This window comes from Gallinula chloropus, assembly GCF_964237585.1.
Source record: "Gallinula chloropus genome assembly, chromosome: 6".
In the NCBI taxonomy this organism is placed as follows: Eukaryota; Metazoa; Chordata; class Aves; order Gruiformes; family Rallidae; genus Gallinula; species Gallinula chloropus.
The window spans coordinates 8,930,600-8,953,137 of NC_140091.1; the positions used below are offsets into that span (position 1 = coordinate 8,930,600).

Here is a 22,538-nt window from a genome sequence, read left to right on the forward strand (position 1 = left end):
GCTGTACAGGGAGCACACAGCGCTCCCCAGGCCATACGGGCAACAGGGTATGGATCTGACACTGCTTCCTCTCCCCCCAAGCAGTCTTGCCCATGTGTCCTGTGCTCCACAGTTATATTTTCTTGTCTTGGGCATCTCTGGCTTCTACATCTACCTCTCCCTGCATCCCCCCCCCAGAAAGGGGGCTGAAGCAGGAGCTGTTGTATTTATTTCCTTTTCGACTCTGGGCTGTGTCTGTAGCTTTTCCCATCTGTCCCCTTGGACAGAGGACCTGGGGTTGAGACAAGCAGGAGCTTGCAGCAAGCATTGCAGCTCCACACTAAAACCCCCTGTGTATTAGCCACAGTCTATAGCTCAGTGTGAGCATTTTAAAGGGTCTGTTTTCAGCGGCAAGCTGCTGCCCCACAGAGGAACCCCAGCAGGCTGCCTGTGAGGAGCACGGTGGTGTGGCTCCAGCCTTGCCTTCCTGCAAAGCACCTGCTTGTCTTCCCAGTGAATTATGATTGATCACCGGGGGTGCCGTTTCCCAGGCTTTGATAAAATACTCCTCTGAGCAGTTGTCTGCAGGATTTTTGTGGCCATCTGTTGTTACCCAGGACTGTAATGTCACTGCCTAATTGTTCTGCAGACAGGCTCCCTTTGCACTGGATTTTTGCTGGAAGAAGAGGTGGCCTGGGGTGTGGGCTGTTCACTTCTGCACTGCTTCTGCACACAAAAACCCTCATCCTAGCAGCAGGAGGATTGGGTGAACCCTTCCTTCTGGGCTGAGGGACGTGTGAGCCAACGCAGCATCTTTATTCACAAAAAGTGATGCCATTCATGCTGGGCTCTTTCCTCTGCTGATTTTAAGGAAATGGACCGTTTGATCCAGCTGTTGGCTTGCTGGGCAGCGCACTGCATACCCCTTGTGCAGGCTCCCTCTGCCAGGGCTGCTGCAGCAGTGCATGCAGGGCTGGAGCTGCTGCTGGTGCTCCCCAAATTATGTGCTTGGCAAGGGCTGCATTGCAACCCTGAGGCTGATGCTGAGCTGTGAGTTTCTAGGAGGAAAGACTGGCCTCCCTGGTGAGGCCACCCAGGGATCATTATGCCCCACAGCAGCTGGCATGGGTGGGATGCCATCAGCTGTCCTGGATAGTGATAGGGTTTTTCCTAAGTGAGGGAGACCTGAAGTGAGCAAGCTGCAGATCAAGTCCTGTGTTTATTGATGGGCATGAGTTATCCCATGCTTGTTCATAGTTTCCCACGATGGTAAGACCCTTTTGCATAGTAAAATTAGTTCAACCCTTAGATAATGCTCAGAAAAAATAAAAAATACAGCAAACCAAAAAACCCCACAAAAAAACACCTGCTTATCCCTGCTGAGTTCAGCTCTCTGCTTCTTGAAGGTTTCTTTTTCTCGTGCTGTTCCAAATCTTAATTACTGCTTTTTAATTTCAATTTATTTTCCTGCTGACCTCATGAGGACACAAGTCACCTCCAGGCTTAGGAAATGTTCCCTTTTCTACAGCTGCTGACTCGGTCGTGCTCACGTGGAGACTGGAAAACTGAGACAGTCATTGCCCCAAACCATTTGTCCTTGGCCAGAGGTTGTAGCTCCATCTGGCTCACTGGAAAGTGCTCCCCTTCCCCATGGGTTGTGATTTATGTGCCATCATGCTGGTATATGTGGCAGTTGGTACCTGTTTCTGCTGATAGCCCGGGCTGGGAGTTGGTAATTCAGGACACACATCTCCATGTCCCTTTCAGCCCTGCTGCAAGAGCAGCAGTCTGGAAAGAGGCCATGCTGGCATCGGGAGGTGTTAAGCTGGGATGGCTGAAGGAGTTAATCTGCTGCCTCACTGTAATATAATAGAAAGAAAAACATGCCTGTGGGGCTAGTCCATTTTACTGTGTAGCTTCAGCTGGTAATTAAAAAGAAACAGTTCAAAATTAAGCAGTAATATGAATAAACCCCCAAATTAAATACACCCAGGACAGGTTGCATTTTGCGATGGGTGGATGCTTAGCGTATCCCAAAACCAGGCTTTAAAAAAGAATTTCTCATGCTTGGTGCCTAAAACCAGGAGTTCCCCAACCACAACCCCCTACCCCACACCCCCCTACCTCCCCAGCATTACAGTAATGCCCCTTTCATTGCAGCTCACTCGTCGCCGAGGCCAACTGGTAGGTTCTGCTCAGGGCACGTTCCCACATTCCTCCTGTTACGGTGGAGACAAAAAAGTGAAGTTGAAACCCCAGATGGGCCCAGTAACAATTTTATTTGTGAGTCAAGAGCACAAATGTGGTTTCAGGTTCTTGGGAAGGGTTTCATGTACCCCCTTTGAAGATGATGATCCTGAAAACGAGGACAATGTGCCCATTTAAGGTGGAAGAAAGCGATCGATGGTGGGCACTGCCCTTTGGGCATCCTGCCAGGCATCAATTCAAGGCATCTGACTGCTGAGCAGAGTAGCAGGTTGTGACTGCTGTATGTACATCGAGCACCTGGCTACTTCTGAATGGGCTGGTACAACCAAGCACAGTGATGGGTTTGAGGTAAAAGCATGGGGAGCAGGGAGGTGGGTGGAAGCAATAGGAGAAGAGGTATTTTTCAGCCTCGAGCTCCTCAACTAGCAGATTTCCAAAAGATGGGAAGTGCTGTCTGAAAAAAGCTCATCCTCTGCTCACCTCATTTCTGGTGTTCTATCCCAAAGTATCTGTTGCTGGACACTTTTGGTGTGTGTTGGACTCACCTGGGACAACTACTTGTTTTGTTGACACCTTTGAATCAATGTGTGACAGCTCCTGCAGCACTTCTGGAGTGCTGCTCTTCTCTGCAAACCTTCACACAAGGTTCTAGTGCTCACAAAACTCTTTAAGGTACATGGGGGAATTTCTGTGATGTTGAGGCAGCATTCGGGTTTCTGAATACAAGGGTTTGTAAGTGGTGAGATACCTATGGGACAGGAATAACTGTTCAAGCCGGGCTTGCAAGGGTGGTGGTGCAGGAGGGAGAAGGGACCAAAGGACATGCAGGAGCTGGGCTTGCAGCCAAACCTGGGACATCACCAAATAGGCAGCAGGGCCATGTCCAATGTGTTCTGCTGGGCCACTGCCTGCTTTGCCTGGGTGAGAAATGTCTCTGCCTTTGTCTACACTTACAGGTTTCACATGGTCTGGAGGTGTTAGACAGCCATCGTGTGGTATCTCACAGTCCGTCTCCTTTCTCTTCATGGAGTAGGGTCCATTCATGTCAGCTGAGTGCCCCAGCCTTTTGTCCCTGAAATGGTATTTCCAATATAAATAAATCTATTGCCTTCCCTTGAGAATACAGTGTTGAAGATAAGAGTTGATTTTACTGTCTGTTTACCATTTTGTTGACAAGATCTAAGACTGGAGACCAGAAGCCTGGTGACACCAGTGCTACTTGGACCTGCAAGCCATCGCTGCCAGGCAACATGTTGGTTACTAGAACTTACTGCTCTTTAACCAGGAAAGCACTTGAGGAAACCAGCTGCTCCCAGTGTAACTCTTTTGTCAGAAATATTGAGCTGTTAGGTAGGTTTAGTCATGAGAATGAATCTACTGAACTCGGTACAAGTGAGAAAGTGGGTCTGTGCAGAAGTGCTGGTGCAAGTAAATCCTACGTACAAAATCCACACGTTTAGGCTGCAAGTTTAACAGAGGTAATTCTGCCCCTTCCAGTGTTTCAGTTTTAAGTTGCACACCCTTCCTCCCCTTATATCTCAATTTATTTGCCTAAGCTTGAATATGAGTGTTGACCAAAGCAGAGTTATCCTGCAGGGTTACTGCTCACTTACACCATTGCTGGTTGGACTTCAAGCTGAGATCTTGGCAGAAGAAACTGTCCCGATGGTGTGGTGATGGCATTGTGAAACTAAAGCATCCTTCTGGTACTGTGTGGTGGCTTGCAAAAGGGTAAAGGATGGGAATTGGATATCAAAGTTCTTATTTCCCCATTCCCTTTCTTATGAATTAATCTGGACTTTGAGTACCTTGAGAAACCCACAGAGTTCACTACATTTAGAAGAAAAGGCTTCAGATCTTAAACTTCTCCCAGTAGTGTCTGTGGTACAGCTGCTGCTGACTTCAGTTTACTTAGTTAAGAAATTATCCTTGGGTGTTTTGACCTACTTAAGGTGGCTGTTTGCAGTATGTATGTTGGGAATGACACAATGTTTCTGAAGTATTGTCACCATGAAAATTAAATCAGGTAAGGTTTGTATTCCAGAGTCTTTATTTATTTTTTTAATGGCCTTGTGCAAGGGAAGACTGGTATCCTAAGAGCACAAACTGAGGCTATCATCTCACCCAATAACCCACCAAAACCCCAAACAACAGCTCTCTGGGCTCTCAGTTAATGATGTATCTTTCCCAGCCAGGCTGAAGCCAGGAAATTGGTGCAAAAGCAATACTATGGAAGGGTCAGCCCAGGGAAAGCACGGGAGCTGATATCAACCAGGAGAGTGTTCCTTTGGCTTGGGGGTGAGGGAATGGGGTCTCACACACATTGCAGTGTTTTGTGTCTAGGAATTGCTTCTGGTTTTGAATGCTTTGATACATTCAAGCACAAAGAAAAAGTTTTAAAAGTATATATTTACTTTTACACATGCAAGTTCCTCAGAGGAGCTCTGGATAAAGAGAAAAATCTGGGGGCTGAAGTCAAGCTGTTTGAAGTCAACTTCAGGAACAGCTTTGGGAGAACGGGGATGAAGGCTGGAGCCCTGATCTCCCTGCAGCACCAAGAAACCCACCCTTAGATCCAGGGCTGCCCATCAGTAGTAGCGTGACCGCTCTGCACCATGGCCCACAGTTCACTGCCGCGGCTGGGCCGGTAGGATAGGTGACGGTTAGGGGGTTCTCCAAGCTCCTCAGTCAGGTCCAAACTGTTTTATTAAACTGGTTAATTGGCAGTTTGAAAGGGAGGGGGAAGAAGCGAGGTCCTTGGGTCTCCCTGGTCAGTGCCAAGCCGCAGACTGTTAACTGCTCCTGCCTTTCAGAAGCAATAACTGCGGGTTTGGGGAACATATGGAACCAACTAGCCGAAAGGCTTTTATGAGGAGCTTTAACAGGGGGCACGGTTTTGTGAGCAGAAATTCCAGTGGATGAGTTAATAGTTTCACTTTCCTTAGCTGTCCCTTTATAGGAACAACAACAACAAAGTCGGGCTCGTTCCTCCCACGGCCCCGGCCGTACAATGTGCCGATGCATCCAGGATCTCGTTTGGACACTGGGGGAGTCCGTTAGTAGATCCTCCGGGACCTGTTTTTTTCTGAGCTATTTCCTGATGCTGACCTCATTAGGTGAGTTTCACAGCTCAGTAATTCCTAGCAACAGTGCAAGAGATTCAGGGGAAGGGGAAACCCATCTTCTGGAAACCGGTGGAACTGAACGGATTTGGGCAAACACTTTTATTGCTTTTCATTAATCTGGAAAATCAGGGGGTTTTGTGTGGGTTTTTTTTTCCCCCCCCAGCCACTCTTCTGACCTGAAAGTGTATATTTGTTTGAGCACAGAGAAGGATAACAACAAAAGACAACCCCCAGAAGAACCGTGTACCTCAATATTTATGTTGCAGTTTGTTTTGAACCATGCAAGAGAGATGGCATTTCTTTTCCAGAATTGCAGCTTCAGTACAGACAGGATATAGTCACTCAGATGCTTCCAGTAATGCTTATTTAGTGTGTGCATTCTGCTGGCATGTGTCCAAAAGAGAGAGCAATGGAAAACAATAGTTGCCTGCTCAATAGCTGACATCATAGTATGAGCTTTTAAGTACTTCTTTTTGTGGTATCATTATTAACCATGGTTCTATGCAGGGAACATCCTGTAAGTCCAGCTACTGGAGTCCTGTGGATACAATGGTTATACTTTGTTGGTGTTAATTTTAGGAGTGGAAAGCCATTTCTTGCCCATCACTTAGAGTGAAATTTGTCTGAGCACCAAAGTTTGGCCACAGAGTTTCCTCAGGGTTGCCTTTTGTTCTCAGGTCTCCTGTATGGGAAATACACCAGAAGAACACAGGTCTGTGTGCCTTCAGCTTAACACAAAATTTGTTTCTTCTGTTGTAATACCTGAATTTGTTGTCTATTTTATTAACAATAAATTTAATAAGATTTGTGACCTCTGAAGTATTTTATCTGATAAAAAGATATTGTCTTATTTTTTGATGGCCTCCATGATACCCCACAAAGCTGTTCTTCCATGATGGCAGAGGTCAGACAAATTGAGGAAGGTGGACCTGGCACCCTTTCTGCTTAGTTAGAAATCCATGTTATTGCCTGTTGGACAAAGTGATGGGCACAGTCAAGCTGCCATCAGAAACTCATTTCTGAAAAAGCTTGTGAGTGTTCAGGATAATCAGCAGAGGTCAACTTACCTCTGCAAAAAGTGTTAAAGGTTACAGCTAACTGCATCCTTGAGCTGATGTTCAGTGATGATCAGCTCCCATAAAAAGGCTTCCTCCTGGCAGGGTGAAACCCCTTTTCTGTTGTCCATGGTTGATGTCCCAACCAGGGCCAGAGGCAGCTGAGCAAAAATGGCTTTCAGAACGCACCAGTGTGAATGAAAAGGCATTTTCCCAAGGCCGAAGTCATGACTTCCCATCGCTTCCCAGAATAAATACTGTCTGCTGTATTTATTAGGTGGGACTGTGTATAGGCAGTCGCTCTAAGTGTGTTTATTTTGAAGTCCTCAGTTGTTCAGTAATCTCAGGCACCTCCGGGAGATTTAACTCAGATAGGGGTTTAGGCTGGAGGTCGTGGGGTCGCAGATATTAAGATAGAGAGAAGGAAAGGAAACAGCATTGTTTTTGTGGCATTATCTGAACAGTAAGGAAAAATAAATTCAGGTTTTAAGATGGCTTTAACGTGACTCTGAAGGAAATGGTCTACAAATCCAGCCAACAAGCAGGCGGCTGCAACGAGACCTCGCTTCTCTTCAAGTTTGTTTTCAGCCGCCCAACCAAAAACCATGGTGGTTATGGCTTGATTAAGCAAGGCTTCTCTAGAAATCTGTTTAAGTGGTTACAGTTTTCCTTTAGTGTAGTCATATGTTTCGCTTTCTAATTTTAACTTCCCTCCCAAAATAAAGTTTCTTGAGTTGCTTTTTGGCCAGCAGTTTGAGCCCAGCGATGAGCCTCCTACGCAGTGGTGGCTGCGTGCTGGAGATCAGCTGGTGGCCAACATCACCTCTAGGTCCCAAACATGAGCAGGGACACTCATGAAATCTGGGGTCCAGTGCATGAGGATCCACCTCCTGTAGTAAACTGCAAATAACTCTCTCTCATGTGTAGTCTTTGATGTCCTATCAGAAGCAAACTTGTCCTGTGGGCTTTTGTGCAGCCCAGCACTTCTTTTCAAGAAACAGAGGCAATTTTCTTTAAGACCTCTAACCCTCTGCAAATGTGACTGAAACCAGCTAATAGGTTCCAAATTTATTAGCAGAGGACAGACAGACATGGAGTATTAATGCACGGGGCTGGTTTCCTCAGGAAGCCAGAATAACAAAAAAAAAGGAAAATTAAAAGAAAAAAGAAAAGGCATTGGGAGTAAAGTAGGGATTTGTTTATCACTTTCTTACTATTTTATCATAAACCACACTCTTATCCGCAGGGTTGCTTGGTGGTTTGTATATGTGTGTGCCTGTGTGTATACATATTTTTGTATATAAAGATCCAGCAACATCCATTGTTTAAAAAATCAAAAATGAGCCGGATTTTACTAAAAAACATTTTGGGCAAACCTCTGCTTTCAGTTTTCCTGTCAACGTTTTTCTAAGCTTTTATTTTTATTAGCCAAAATGTTTAGAATCCCCAGGAAATCCTGGGATGAACCATTTCCTCTTTGAGCTGTAGCCCTTTAGGGGAAAAAGAAAAAAGCTCAGATCCTTTCAAAGGTTAGAAATTTTTCAAACTGTATTTTTTACAGATTTTTTAAATTAGAGATGGACTAAGTTAGGAAGATGCTTAACTTCAGGCTGTGGTCCTGGGAAGGGTTGATCTCTTTGTAGAAAAGCTTGAAGAGACCCTTAGATCTGGGCGAGGAAATCTGTTAGGCTCAGATCTTAATGGGGAACTGATTGCTGAATTGAGGTATAACAGGTTCAGTTGAAAGATTATATTTTTAAAAGTAAATTAAAAAAATAACATTTTTCCCCCCCTTCAGCCAATTTGCATATGTTAGTGTGTAACAGCCTTGTGTTACGAGGCTGTTAATGCCCTAGAGACACTGTTGTTGTTATGATTTTAAAAAAATAACAATAGTTTCAGATCATATTTGTTCTGTACCTGAGACTTTGCAGGAAGAAATCCAATTGACTGTTTCCTTCAGAGAAACTTCAATGGGAATCATAACTTTAAACCAGGATGAACTTCCATCCTGCAGATACGTATGTGCGTTGTTAATTTTGAACTTCTCTGGGGTTCACTCCATAACGCGGGTTCAGTTGCTTAAAGGTTACAAAGGTAAGAATACACGTCACAGGCTGTAGCCTAGCTGGGCCAGCTGGAGCTCAGCATGGGCTCCCTTTGCCCAGCTTTGGAGCTGATGCTGATTCTTTGGTTATTATGTGGTGAAACACGAGAGTGAGGGATGCAGGAGTCTGTTCGTGAAAAACCACACGTCGATACAATTTTTCAGGACTCTGAATTTGCAGTCACTATATATCACTTTATTTTATGACAAGTGCGTTTGATTATTTCTATAATTTGTGACAAACTGTCACCTACTTTTATCAAGTAGGTGATATTTTATTCATGTACTTTTTATCAAGTTTCTTTGGAAGGGTCTTGGAAAGCCAGACATGAAAAGCCGAGACGCGGTGGTTCAGTAACTGGTATAAATTACTCCCATAGTCTATCACAGATATAAAAAGATTTGTGGTAATTCCTGTGAAATTTAGTAGCCTTTTTGGTAATGCAAGTGGGGAAAAAAAAAAACCATTTTTCAGGACATTTATATATTTGGTTACCTAAATTATAGTGTAAAGAGTGCTTCAGGTTTCTCTCAGGTTCAGGATGGGGACACTCAACTGGTCTGCTAGGTTGGTGTATCAGTATCTCTGATATTGGTGTATTCAGTATCTCTGTTCACTTCACAAAGGGGTGGGTGAAGGGGAAAGTCTAATGGAGGGAAACTAATAATGTATTTCCTAAAGTTTCTGCTGCTAGAAGCATGCAGAAAGTCCCAATACTACAACTGTAACTTCAGAAGTTTGGAAGATTCTAATGTTTAATCAAAAACATTGAGTTTGAGTTTAGGATTTAAGCTGGTGCACAGGAAACAGTCAGAGATAATAAGTTTTCTAATTTAGGGTCTTTTTCCATGTAGCCAACTAGTCAGCAATGATAGCCATGTCCTCCAGCCATGATCTCTGGTCAACACATGTATATGTTGTGAAGTTATACTTAATGAGGAGTATCAAAGGTCTGATATAATAAGGTCTTCTACTGGTCAAGCACTTTGCATCTGACCCTTTTTCCAGCTGGGAATGCCTGAAGACCAGCCCTTGTTACTGTGGGCCAGGATGGATCAACAGACTGCAGGTGCAAGAGAGTTCTTTTTGAGTTTGGCCTTCTTATGCTTTGTTGCTTTGATACCTAATTTTTTAACTCCTCCCTGTTTTTCCTGTCTCTGTTTCTACAGGTGTTGTTTGCTCTAAACCAAACTCTGCTCCAGCATGAAAGCCTCCGAGCAGGGAGCTTGCAGGCCCCGTACACCACTGAAGATCTCATCAAGCATTATAACTGTGGAGATCTGAATGCTGTCATATTCAACCATGACACTTCTCAGGTAAGCAAAAGCCAGCTAATTGAGAAAAATCAGTTGTTTTAACAGTGATGTCACTTACAGGGGCAGGAAGTGTCTCCCACCAAAACCAGATCTAAAATTTCTGCTCTGGTTATAATGATCTGTAGTCTTTAGAACTGAGGTGAAGGATTAAGAGCCTGGTGTAAAGCTTATCAGTACAGCAATAAGTGAAGTTGTTGTCTCAAGCTCATTACTTTATAATCCATCTTCTCTTTCCCTTCTTCCTTTTGCTGCCCTGTGTTTTCCTTCCACACTCCCTGGCCCAGTGATAGAGTGGGGTTTCCTTGGTATTGCTTGGGCTCTGGGGAAGGCACTGCCTGGAAAACTTTCCTAGGAATGTGACTGAAAAAAAAGTTAATTATGGATGTTTGTGGGGCTGTTGAATGTAGTTCCCTCACTGAGGTGGGGGGGAAATCTTTGTAATATTTGAGCTTATATATGAAGAGGAAGTGAACCTTATGTAAATACTCCATAAAGTAAATAACTTCTCAAACATGTCATAATTCAATAATTTTGTATGTGTCTCAGGCAGCCCTTCTGTCTCTGTTTATCTTAGTTATCCAGTGCTATTAAAAACCCTCGATGGAGCAGAAAGCTGCTTTCCAGACCAATCTGTGACTTCATGACAAATTTTGAGATTCTCACTCAATACATAGGTTCCTCTCTCAGATGCAGTGACTTACTCAGAGGGGACCTGTATAAGCTTTGGCAGCCGTGGTATTCTATATGTTTTGCCAATGGAAGTCTATTACATCATGATAGTGGTTTGCTATTAGCAAATGAAAGTCCAGGGTAACTATGTGACTCCAAGAGAGAACTGAGATGGGGTAAGTTCAGTCTGTTGATTGAGGCAGATGCCTCATAGACATCTTGTCCTGCCCTTGCTATCTTGAGTTGCAGATGTTTCTCAGAGGAACAGCTGGGAAAGTGAGGGTGGCCCCAACCTGGCTGAGGCAGAAAGGTCACAGCCACACTCCACAACATGGGTACTTTCCCAGAGGTCTTCTATGCCACACAGAGAAGTTCCAGGTGACCTAACTGCAAGACACTGAGCAGCAGCTGCAGCTTCTCTTTCCTGTCACTTATCATAGCAATAGTCTGCCCCTTGACAGGAGCAGAAAGATGTCACCTCAGACAATTAGAGGTCCTTAAATTCTGGACAAATTGTCATGTCTCCTCTGACTTTAGAGTAACCTGGAGAAATCAATGGTTGCAACTATTCCTGTAATGTCAAGTCACAGCACACGCAATAAACATGTAATGATACTGGAGAAATAGCTTTGCAAGGTGTGGTGGTGTATTGACCACAAATACAAAGAAGGGACAACTAGCAGGTAAAACCACAAACAGTTCTGGTATCTGAAAGTCCTGTGTCACCTCTTAATCTCTGTTTAATTTCTCCTGCAATAAAGCTCTTGTCCCTGAGACACTGGTTGCATTGACTCGGTCAGCTGAGAGCTGTGGACACAATGTCCTGTAACAGACCTGTGGGTTAAACTTGAGAGGAACACATTTCTGTGAAAACTTCTTTATCCCTGCAAATTGCTCAATCAAATGTGAGTTTAAAAAAAAATCTTAAAGAAGCCCACAGCCAATCAGAGTTCCAGCAGTGGTGTTAGTCATGGTCCCAGAGTGCACGCGGTTGATAGAGATTATAACACTTACAGGCCATGGACAATTAAAATCCCTATATGTATACTAGTCCCTGCAGAACATTAAATGTTGTGGAGTATTTTCCTCTCCTGGGTTGTTGTTTTTAATTTGGGTAAAGAGGTTTTTTGTTTGGTAGTGTTTTTATAAACCAGCTTTATACCATTTATTTTTAATTGCAAGCAGAACAAAACAGAAAATTAAAACCTAAATAAACTCGTTATTCAGGTCAAATTTTGTCAGTTGTGGTAATTCCAAAGTTTATTTTGTGTGGTTTTTGCAAGGATGATAGACTCTCTCTGCCATACAGAGTCTTTGCCATTTGGTTAGTGAATTAGAGTAGCCTGGTTGAAATATTAAATATGAAGCAGCCCCTGTGGGATCTTTCTCTTGAGACATTAAATGTAGGCACAGGGATTTAGCATGGGCTGAGAGTGTACTGCAGGCCTCATCAGGTGACAACTATTGGTCTACAGGTGCAGAAAAGCTATAAATATTCCAAGAGAGATGCATTGTCACTTAAACAAGGGCAGGTACCGATGCGAAGCCTGGGAGACAAGCTTGTCATGGTGTTTTTAGAAGGTGTGCCTGTTCTTTCATGACACCCAAGTGCTGACCCAGCTCTTCAGAGGTCTGGCAAGTCCTTGGAGCTGGTACCAGCTTTTTGAAATACCACATGGTAAGGACATCAGGAATGGAGTTGTAAGACCTAACACTTGTATGAATGGTGAAGGCTGGGTTTGGGATTTTTTTAAGGCTTTGGGGTTTTTTTCTTTTAATTAAGAACAGTGAAAGGGGGAAACACCTCTGCTTTCCTGTGGTTATATTACATTCTTCATTCCTTTCTCTCTCCTTCTTAAATTTTGTTTCCAAGCCCCATTTTTTCCAAACGTATAAATCCTTATTTAAACTCTATGAAATTTTAAGAGGCTGAGTTTATTCAGTTAGACTATGGCCCAAAAGTGCAGTAGGAAACATCTCCTCCACTTCCACAGCCTTCTGCACACGCTTGATTCTCTTGCGACTTCTGTAGTCAAGAGGCTTACGTTGGAGTTTCTGGGCAGAGAGTCAAAATGATACTGAAGATGAAGTTATTCTAAGGTAAAGATAGTAAAGGTGTATTTCCTGGGTTTTTCTTCAGACTTTTTCCCCTACAAAAAGCCATAGTTTCTTTCTCTCCTTTTGAAAAAAAAACTTCCATACAAGTGAAGAGGTATTGGATTAGATCAGCACTTTGAACATCAATATTCTGTCTGTCACTCTCACAGAGGAATTGAGGTCAGTATGTCCAGATACATTAAAATGCAAAAAATCTGTTAGTGCAAAATCAGAATATTATCTCCAGAGAATATTTGTTCTTACCAGTGACAAGAAATTGCCCAATGATCTGAAGCCTTGGTGAGGAAAAAGTGGGGTGCAGAATAATTTATTTTGTATTTTGCTCTCTAACTCTGGTGTAAAGATCTTAAACATTTTAAAATGTTATGTCTATAGAGTTATGGGTTCAGGGATAACTTGCACCAGTTACTTTCTGTGGTTGATTTGAGATGTTTGATTTTTTTAAGGACAGCTCTGTAAAACAGGTTGGAATTAGCTGGTTCTGGGTTTTCTTGTATTCCTTGTATACACTTTACTAGGGGGGAAATTGAAATACCAAGGCTGAGATTTTTCTCCTTCAGCCCTTCCTAAAAACTATTCCTGTGGTCTCCAGCTATTGTTTCTTGTCTTCTCAGCTATTCTTCCAACCTGTGGAGAGGCTTCTGTCTGGGAGGTTTCACTGCTTGCTTGATAGACAGTTTTCTTCAGGCCAGGTCCCATTTTAGGTTTAACAGTACAATTCAGGAGTCATACCTGTCACTTAGAAAGCATCTTTCATCTAGAGAACCTTTATGTTTTGCATGTGTTTTAGACTCTATTGAAAGCCCGTTGAAGTAATGGATAATATTTCCATGCCTTCAGCAAGCTCTGTATGAGTCCCAGTGGGCCCAGCCATCATCTGGATATCGGAGTGAAGAGATCAGGTTAGGCCAGTGAATAGCGCAGTTTGTCGGCTTTATGGGCACCTGAGTGTAGCAGCCTTCTTGTTGCCAGGAGAGGTGAAGTCTTGGCTTTGTCCTACACAGAAAAGCAAGCTACATGATGAAGTTGCTTTCCTGCAGACATGTCTCGACCCTGTTCAAGTGCTCAGGATTTGCTGTGCCACCTTCTTCAAGCTGTGTCCATCAGAAACAACCGAGCTTTTTGTGTACCTTACAGAACGATGTCACCCATATCCTTAGCAGCCTCTGCAGTTTAAACTCCCATGGATTCATGCTGAAACGCAGTGTTTGGACAGGGGAAGTGACCTTCCAGAAAGCATATGATGGTCCTGATAACTTGACATTAAAGACGTGTATGCTAACACCATGTCCGTGGTCAGCCTCCCTATACTCAAGACAAAAAGCTTCAGTGCATCACTTCACAATGCACATGGTGTTTGTGAATCACCAGGTTGTGTTATGTACTCCTTTAAAAATGTTATCATCCTACATTTAAACCTGTTGTCTGACATTTAAGGGTCCTGATAATTCTAATTGCATCATTAACTTGCCCCATTCTCCTTCTGGATAAAATATAACTTGGTTTCTGGCTCGCTTCTCAAATCACTGAAAACTATCTGTGGAATGTCCCAGCTTCAATCGCTGCAGAAACACACAGCTGAGACCACTGTGGAGAGTGTTGAATGACAAGCAGACCTAATTTGTCCAAGGAATGGAGTTTTATCTAGGGCAAAGGAAGATAAATCCATAAAGCGAAGGCACAGCTATTGTAATGCAACACTTTGGAAGCATCTTATCGTTTCCAGCTATAACAAAGTGCAGGCGAACTGGCACAGCCTCCTGTTCTTCCAGGGAAAATGATTACAGACTTTCCAGCGAAGCAAGTGCAAGGTTGTCCCAGGCACCAAGGGAGCTGGTCTCACGAGTTTCACGTTCTGGGTCCAGGCGAAGGGTCAGTAACGCTTCCAGGAGTGTTTGTTAAAATGACATGGATCCAGTCCCAACACTGTCCTGGTGTTTGGTGATACGCAGGCTTGTTGCCACTTGCACCCCGATAGCAAGCAGGGGATGTCTCCCACCTTCTCTTCTTTGGGCTGTAGCATGGGATCACAGAATCATAGGGGTTGGAAGGGACCTTGACAGATCATCAGGTCCAACCCCCCTGCCAAAGCAGCTTCCCAGCTCATATTGCACAGATAGGCGTCCAGATGGGTCTTGAATATCTCCAGAGATGGAGATTCCACCACCTCCCTGGGCAGCCTGTCCCAGGGCTCTGTCACCCTCACTGTGAAAAAGTTCTTCTGCATGTTGGTCCAAAGTTTCCTGTGCTCCAACTTGCAGCCATTGTCCCTTGTCCTGTCTCCACAGACCACTGAAAAGGGGCTGGCCAATTCCCCCTGCATCCCATACTTAAGATATTTATAAACATTAATTAGCCCCCCCCCCCCCTTAGTCTTCTTTTCTCCAGGCTGAACAGCCCCAGCTCACTCAGCCTTTCCTCCTAGGGAAGATGTTCCAGGCCCTTAACCATCTTTGTAGCCTCCTTTGGACTCTTTCCAGGACGTCACTGTCTTTCTTTATACCAGGGATGCTGCTGGAGAGAAGTTGCCTGCCCATACTTCAGGAGAGCTCCTGATCTGCCACTGTGGGATTGTACTTTCTTTCCACTTACACCTGAGTTATGGCTTTTGGTCCTGATATCTTGTGAGCTTTTGGAAGTTTAAAAAAAAAAAAACAAAACAAAAAACCAAACAGAAGTGCAGCCAAAATTTTCAGAGTCTAATTTTCATATTATGTCAGAACAGGATCCCAGATTGGAGCAATACTATGTTTTGGCTTATGTGTTTCAGAAAATTGGTTGCAGATTCAGATTGTGAGAGTTAAGTCTACTTGTTGATGACAGTACTGGGGAAAGCAGTGCAGAGATTACTTTTTTATTAATAATCTGGAACATGCCCAGATAATTTTAGTGCTACAGGTTTTGAAAATAGGTTCCTTCTTGAAAATTTTCATTATGTGTTTGCATTTAGAGCTGTTTTACCTTGGAAGTTCATTCCTTTCTCTTTTTAGTTTCCATGGAGAAAGCAATGGGAGAGGGAGAGAAATGGGGGAATTGGAACAAGACATTTAAAAGCAAAGATTTTTCTTGCAAAGACTGCTGGGTTATTAGAAAAGGAACATATTCACCTACAGAAAAGGGCTGATTCACATGAAAAACATTTAAAGATTGTTGACTACCTGTATTTATTAGTAAGGGAATAAGCTATGAAAGAGTGATTTGGAAAAACATTTGGAGTTCAAGGTAGTAGCATGCTGCTTTCTGTGCGTCCTTGTATGTTTGCTGTAAAGCATTTACTATCCCTTCTTTTTAAAGAGCTGGTTTATGAAGTGTTTCTTGGAAAGACTCATTCAAGAGAAATGAGAAAGACTTGTTAGGGTTTGTTAAATAATATCTTCTGGGTTGAATGTACAAAGTGCTTTTTCTCCTGTGTTTTATCCAGAAGATGTATTTGTCACCTCATTATGAAAGGGAAGGGGAAAAAAAGAGGGACAGCAAGTAGTTGGGTTGTCTTTGCTGACTTGGCAGGGTTAGTATCAGACATCATGGGAAAAGACCATGTTCTGCTGTGCTCCTTGATACAGTGTTTCTTGGTCTGGCACTATTACTGTGCATCACCAAATAGCCGACGCTGCAGATTGGGTTCCCCAGTGTGAACTGGTTGTGCTTTCTGATGGTAACTTCAGACCCAGAGCTTCTCTTCTGTTCTCTAGATAGTTGATTGCTGATAAACACAAAGTCAGGGCTTAGACAATTCCACCAGCTTTGATGCAATGAAAACCGTTTGAAGGGTAACAATTCATAGAATGGTTTGGGTTGGAAGGGACCTCAGAGATCATCTAGTTCCAACCCCTCTGCCTTGGACAGGGACACCCTCCACTAGCTCAGGTTGCCCAAAGCCTCATCCAACCTGGCCCTAAAATTTGTCTCTATTTCACTGACTTCATCTGAATTAGTCCTTATTTTTCTCCTGACTGGTCCCCATTCCATTTTAAAATGCTTTCTTGGAGGCATTCTGTATCTTTACATCTTACACTAAACCTCTCAAACAACTGTAACTTAAAAATGAAAAGTAGTTCAAAAATCATCACCCAGCTTGTTCCAGATGGCTAAAAAGCTTAGGCAGGTTGGGTTGGGAGTAACCTGGAGTTTTAGGATGGAACAGGAAGGCAGAGCTGTCTCTCTCTGCACAGTCAGCTCTGGAGTTCTCATATCCAGCACTGCTCCTGCTGTATTATTAACCAGCTTTTTGCTCCTTGCTCAGCTGTGTGATATTTTCCAAACCATATCTCTTGGATCATATTTGCCTTGGGATAAAATCATTTTGCAAACTTCATACAAGCGTTCAGGCTTTCCCTGACATCTCACTGAACCGGGATGGGAAGAGACTCACTCACTGGAGACCCCTGAACAACCAAACCTAGCTTTGTACCCACTACTGACCAGCTGTTCTCCCAGTGTGTAACAGAAGACAAAATGAAAAATACCTTTGGAAAAAGAACCACAGTGCTTTAATAAACCAACCCCAAAAAGCAAACCTTCTGGCCCCAGTTTTTTCACTTTATTGCCCTGCTTTGCCCTTTGATCCATATCTTTACTTGGGTGTCGTGGCAATATAATAGGTGATGGTTTTAGTGTCAGAACAGAAAAAAAAATAATATTCTTTGTCAAAGGAAACAAAGCATTTGGAAGGGAAATAGAAAAACTTGAACTTTTCCATATGTTTGCAAGCTTGTGAAGGCTTTGGTCTCAAAAAAAAAAAAATAAAATCCCAATGTAAAAGGGGTTTTAAATGGGGCAGGAGTATCATTAGGTAGTAAAGATTTGCCCTTCCCCCTGAAACCCAAACCGGTATTTGCATACACAGCAGGCTTGTCATCCTTATTCAATTAATGAACAGGTCCCTGTAATCTGGTCCTAAATATACACTGCATAGTTGGGTGAAGCTTGCAGAAAGGGGGACGGGATCATTGTTCTGGCTGTGTTTTGTTAAGACTTCTTTAATCAAAACATTCATTCAGATAGAGAGGCCGGCTGCATATTTTGGCATCGCTGCCAAGGGGAGCAGGGATGGGGTTGGGGGGGGAGGAAGAGAGGCCTTGGGGGAGGGGCTGGTGTTGCTTCTACTTTCTTTTTTTTTTTTTTTTTTCTCTAAGTGCTTGGAAAGCAACTATTTAACTGGTGTGGAAAAAACAAATAGAAAACATACATGGAGGTCATGACTTCCCAGGGATTTGTTGAAAGTCGTCTTTTTTTAAATCAGGGATAAAAGTATCACCCCCCAAGCTGTCTGTGAGATACACGGTCCATCCCTGTGGCTCTTCTGCACTTTTTTAGTTTTGCCCCTTTTTTTTTTTTTTGTTAATACATGCTTTCCTTCAACCCAAATGTATGGGAGGAGAAGGTAAAACCACGCAGGGCACGCCACTGTCATTTGCCTGGTTGCCATCTGGGAGACCAGCAGGATGGGTTTGGAGCTCCCAGGAAAGGTCTCCACCATGCAGGTGCAATGGGGGCTGAAGCTGCAGGGACACAGGTGTCCAGGTGCTCCAGGGTCTTCAGGTCTCCTTGCCTGCAGGCAAGTTTATGCTCAGTCCAGCAATGACTTCTGCAGCTTTTGTGCCACCTGCAGAGCTGTTTTCTGGAAGTATCATGTGCTACCTCTAGAGACTTCACTAGCTTTCACCCCCTTTTCTCTCTCATCTTTTCCTCTTTATAATTTTTTTCTGTTTACAAATGTAGATGCTCCAGTGGCTCACAGAACAGAACTAGCTAATTTAAACCCAGTTTCAGACACCTCTGTTGAGTCGGCAGCAGCACGCATCTCAGCAGCAGCCACGTCCTCCTCTTGGAGATGCTCGCTCTCACAGCCCATTCACTTTGCTCTATTTGAATCCTTCATATCAGAGGCTGTAGGAAGGGGATATTTCTCTCCCAGATGCCAGAAGGGTCCATAAATCAGAGGGAAACAGGTGTCTTCCAAGTCCAGAGCAGTATATTTTGCAGCACTGCAGTAAAAACCACAATGCCCTGTCAAGGCTGGTTAACAGGAAGGTATCCTCCCTTCATAAACAAATGATAACTCGAGCTCAGATGTCAGCCTCTGACCCAAGAAGGGCTGGTGTGAATTTAGGTCCGTGCAGTTTTTGGAGGAGCCAGCGGGTTTGGGGATGCTGCTTTGGCTCCCTGCTTAAGCCGCACTGTCAGCTCTGGAGATCCTTATCGTGTGTAGTGCTCTTGACCGCATAAAAGTTCCTGACCTGCGTGGTGCAGGGAAAAATCTTCTGAAGCAGGATCCCTTGTTTGTCTTCTGGCCTCTGCCCATGTAAAGCTCATAAATTAGAAGACTAATAAAGAGAACCCAAACTTTATCATGTTTCTTCTTTAAGAAAAACCCAATGCAGTCAGTGTGATCTGGGAATAATTCCTTGCTAACAACTGGAGATAAGGATTACTACCATGGAGGCTGAGCTTTCCTATTAGGGAAAGATAGATGGGTTTTGTATTTAGGTGCTGGATTGGAACTTGTGTGAAGCTGATGGTCAACTCTCTGTCTTGCCATAAACATCCCTTGTGGTCCTGGGTGTGCCTCCTCTGTTTTTCTCTACTTAACCTATGAACACTCTGGGCAGAGATGAAGATGGAAGGTGTTGGTAAGAGATTCCCCTGCAAGGATTAGGGATGATGCTGTAATTGTGTCAGTCTAGAGTTTGAACGTTTCACAGAGGGTTGGGATGGAAAGCCATTAGCTATCTGCTGATTAGGAGACAGGGGGAGAGAGGAGTCTCAGAAGCCAAAGGGGTTGACCAGGACACGAGAACGTAATGGCAGGAAAGCTGTTTGGAATCACTGTATTTTCCACGGCGAGGGCTGACTTCCCATTTCCTTATCTCAGCTTCCTCCTCTACATCTGCAGATAGGTTTACAGATGAAGACCACCTCTGCCTGTATGCAGGCAAGAAAGGCCACACAGCCCTTTATTCTAATGTTGGTTGTACTGGGTTTTTATTGACATAATCTTACAATTCGAATGCACATTCCAGAAATAAGCCAGCATCACTGGAACAGAACAAGGCTAAAAAAGGTTATCAGGGGATTGGGAAATGTAGTGTATAGGAGTAGGAACGATAACGCTGTTACTCCACATCTGATTGTGATTTGATACTGGACTGAAGCTAGAGCAGTTCCACTGTAGCAAGTAGATCCAAAGCAGGAGAGAAAAAAATAAAAGTTAACCAAAGTTGATGGTGTCCCAAAAAAAATTGCAGATAGATATTCCCAGCTTTGGCCCCGTGCCTCCAGCCAGAAAATTTGTCCAAATACTAAAAAAAAGTAAATAAGAAAATGTACTTAAATGTAGTCCAGTGTTTATGAATTTGCAGCTGAACTTTGGCAGGAAGCCCTAAATGTGATAAAAGACTCTGCACAAATATATTTTGCTTTTCTCTTTTTTTTTTTTTCCATTTCTTTCTCTCTGTCTCTACAGACAAAGCTGATAGCACAGCATAGATCTTGAGATATGAGCAACGCATTTTTCTAAGCTAAAGTGTGTTGTTTGCTCTTATGCTAATGATTGCAGCAGAACCCCAACCTTCTTCCACAGAGTATTTGTGGGAAGAGAAGCTACTGCTGAGCATCGTCTTGGACTTTGGATCTTCCTTTGGGTCCTTCAACAGCTTGATTCAGCCAGTGCTTTGTGTGTAACATCTGTTCTCAAGTTGGAAAGTCTTGCTGTCCCCATTTTACAGATGGACTTTTGAGAGACAGGAGGAATAAAGCCAAATGCTTCAAAGATACTTAGTGGAGGTTAAGTGCTGAATTTCTTTTGAAGGTCTAAACCCAAATGACAAGCTTGTGATCATGCGAGAGATTTGTATTGCCCGTGGGAACAGAACCATTTTTTTAGGGTAGTGTCATAACCACTCCACAATCCTTCCTCTTTCTTCTTCCTAAAGCTCCCACTGACTTCAAAGGTGAAGAATTATGGCCCTCATCCCGCAGCACTGTGAGCTCGGACGTGTGTGCAGAGCTTTACCCACACATATATTCCATCAGGGATACTGACTCAAGTGAAATTACACAGGCAGTGTGGAGGAGAAGAAATTTCTGCAAGACTGGGACTTACTTTTTGTTCTCATTCTCTTCCTTTAACCTCAAAACCTTAACTAAGTAGGTGTACCAAATGACTGAGGTTGGGGTCCATCTGTACAGTCCACAGGAAAGCTGTAACCCAAAGTAAGTAAGAATTGAAAAACACACAAAAAAAAGTTCTTGCTGATTCAGTCAAACAAAATATTCTTTCTTTTGAACACCTCTGGATGAATGGGAACTGTGCAGTATGTGCATTTGTCCGTGTATGTATATAAGATGGTTGGATTCTCAGAAAACTGACTGGATTGCAGAGCCCAGACAGGAAGAACCTATTTCTCTCTGTCCACCACAAAGTGAGTGAGCCCCAGGTGATGGATAGCACTGTGTTTTTGTGCTGATCCAACTGCTCTTCTCCTGGATGGACAGCAAAATGGAAAGGTTGGATTTTTCAACAGTCACATCATCCACTTCATTATGTATTTAAATATTAGTAACAGTATTCAGCTCTTTTCTGGAGGTCAGTCCCTCACCCATTGGCACAGCAAATGTCTCATCCATTCACTTGCAGTTCAAAATATCAAAACCTTATAATTAAAATGTTAAAATTAATTTTTACACTGAATGGCAACAAAAATAATTGATGAAGTAGAAGTGGGAAGATGCGTCCCTCTGGTGCATTCTTCAGCCCATCCTTTTAAAACAACAGATTTTCTTCTTTTTCAAGGAAAAACCCTTCGATCCCGGCCGCAGTTAACAGCTTCCTAATTGCATGTGACTGTTTCTTGACTTCCTGATCCCTGTCAGGTGGTTAGACATCCAAAAGGTTTCTTAAATCAACAGGAGCAGCTGCCTCCTTGAAGCCAGGCATGGTGTATGTCACCAACTGTGGAAAGGAACTGCGATACAGGGAGGAGCGGAGGTGATTAATGGGGCCAGTGTCGTAGCTCAGAGTGTGGTTGCACTACTGTGTAGGGGCATACTTACTTCAATCATTTATCTTCTGTCCTCTGCCACAACCTTGCAGAAATGCAGGTGCATGTTTTATTTTTGCCAGTGATGGAGCAGTTGTTAGAAATACAGGAGTACATGAGGTGCAGCAGGATCTGAAGCTGATGATGTGCCTCTAGAGGTGATGCTTTCCTTTGCCTCATTCATTGGACAAGCATGGGAAATGCTGACAAAACCCAGTCCTTGGTTTTAAATTTATCTCTCTGCCAGTGGCAAACTCTTTCCCACAGAAGAGAAAGAGCTGGAGCGGGAGGGGAGGGGGGGAGCAAGTAAAATGCTCCATTTTGTGGACTCTAGATTAGATAAGGAGAGGGAACAAACTGGGTTGACTATGGATGTAGGGTTGCAAGTGATGGATGCACAAGCTGAAGAACAGTGCATGCCTTTTTGGCAAAGATCCTCTTGCTCAAGGTCTGAACACAACTTTAGGAAGGCATCAGAGCTTTCCCCTGGTTGGAGTGGGATAAACAAAGCCATTTAATCTCACAGCACTGCTGGATTGTCCTCACAGGCAATGCAGTACCTCGCTTTCCCCAAAGGATCACAGATGCTTAGAGACCAGGGCCCATCAGCTCCCAGCCTTCCCTTCTGCCAAAAGCAGGGAAGAAGGGACTTCTCTTATGTGAGTGTTGAGCCTTCACATGTTCCCAGAAGTTTTCACCTTCCATTTCAGTCTCTGAAGGCTCACCTGCCTCCTGGCTCAGCTACATCCACCCATTAAACACAGAGCCTTGTGACATCTTGCACAGACCAACAGCTTTGTGCTGCACAGGACACTGCAAGTGTAAAATGGCTTCTCATTCCTCAGACTTTATTCCTACAATAAAAATCTCTCCCTGCCTTTCACTGGGGATGAAAGCCACTACATCTTTGCTGCTGGAG

The 22,538-nt window shown here is 43.6% G+C and overlaps 1 protein-coding gene across 1 annotated transcript in view; it reads left to right on the forward strand.

Moving 5' to 3' along the window:
• TRABD2B (TraB domain containing 2B) overlaps positions 1 to 22,538 on the forward strand; it is a gene marked incomplete at its 3' end in the record, with an annotated part of 283,411 nt that overhangs the window by 145,337 nt on the left and 115,536 nt on the right. The window contains exon 3 of the mRNA XM_084266502.1: positions 9,645 to 9,791. Coding sequence (XP_084122628.1) covers positions 9,645 to 9,791 — 147 coding nt within the window. The remainder of the gene's footprint in view (positions 1 to 9,644; positions 9,792 to 22,538) is intronic.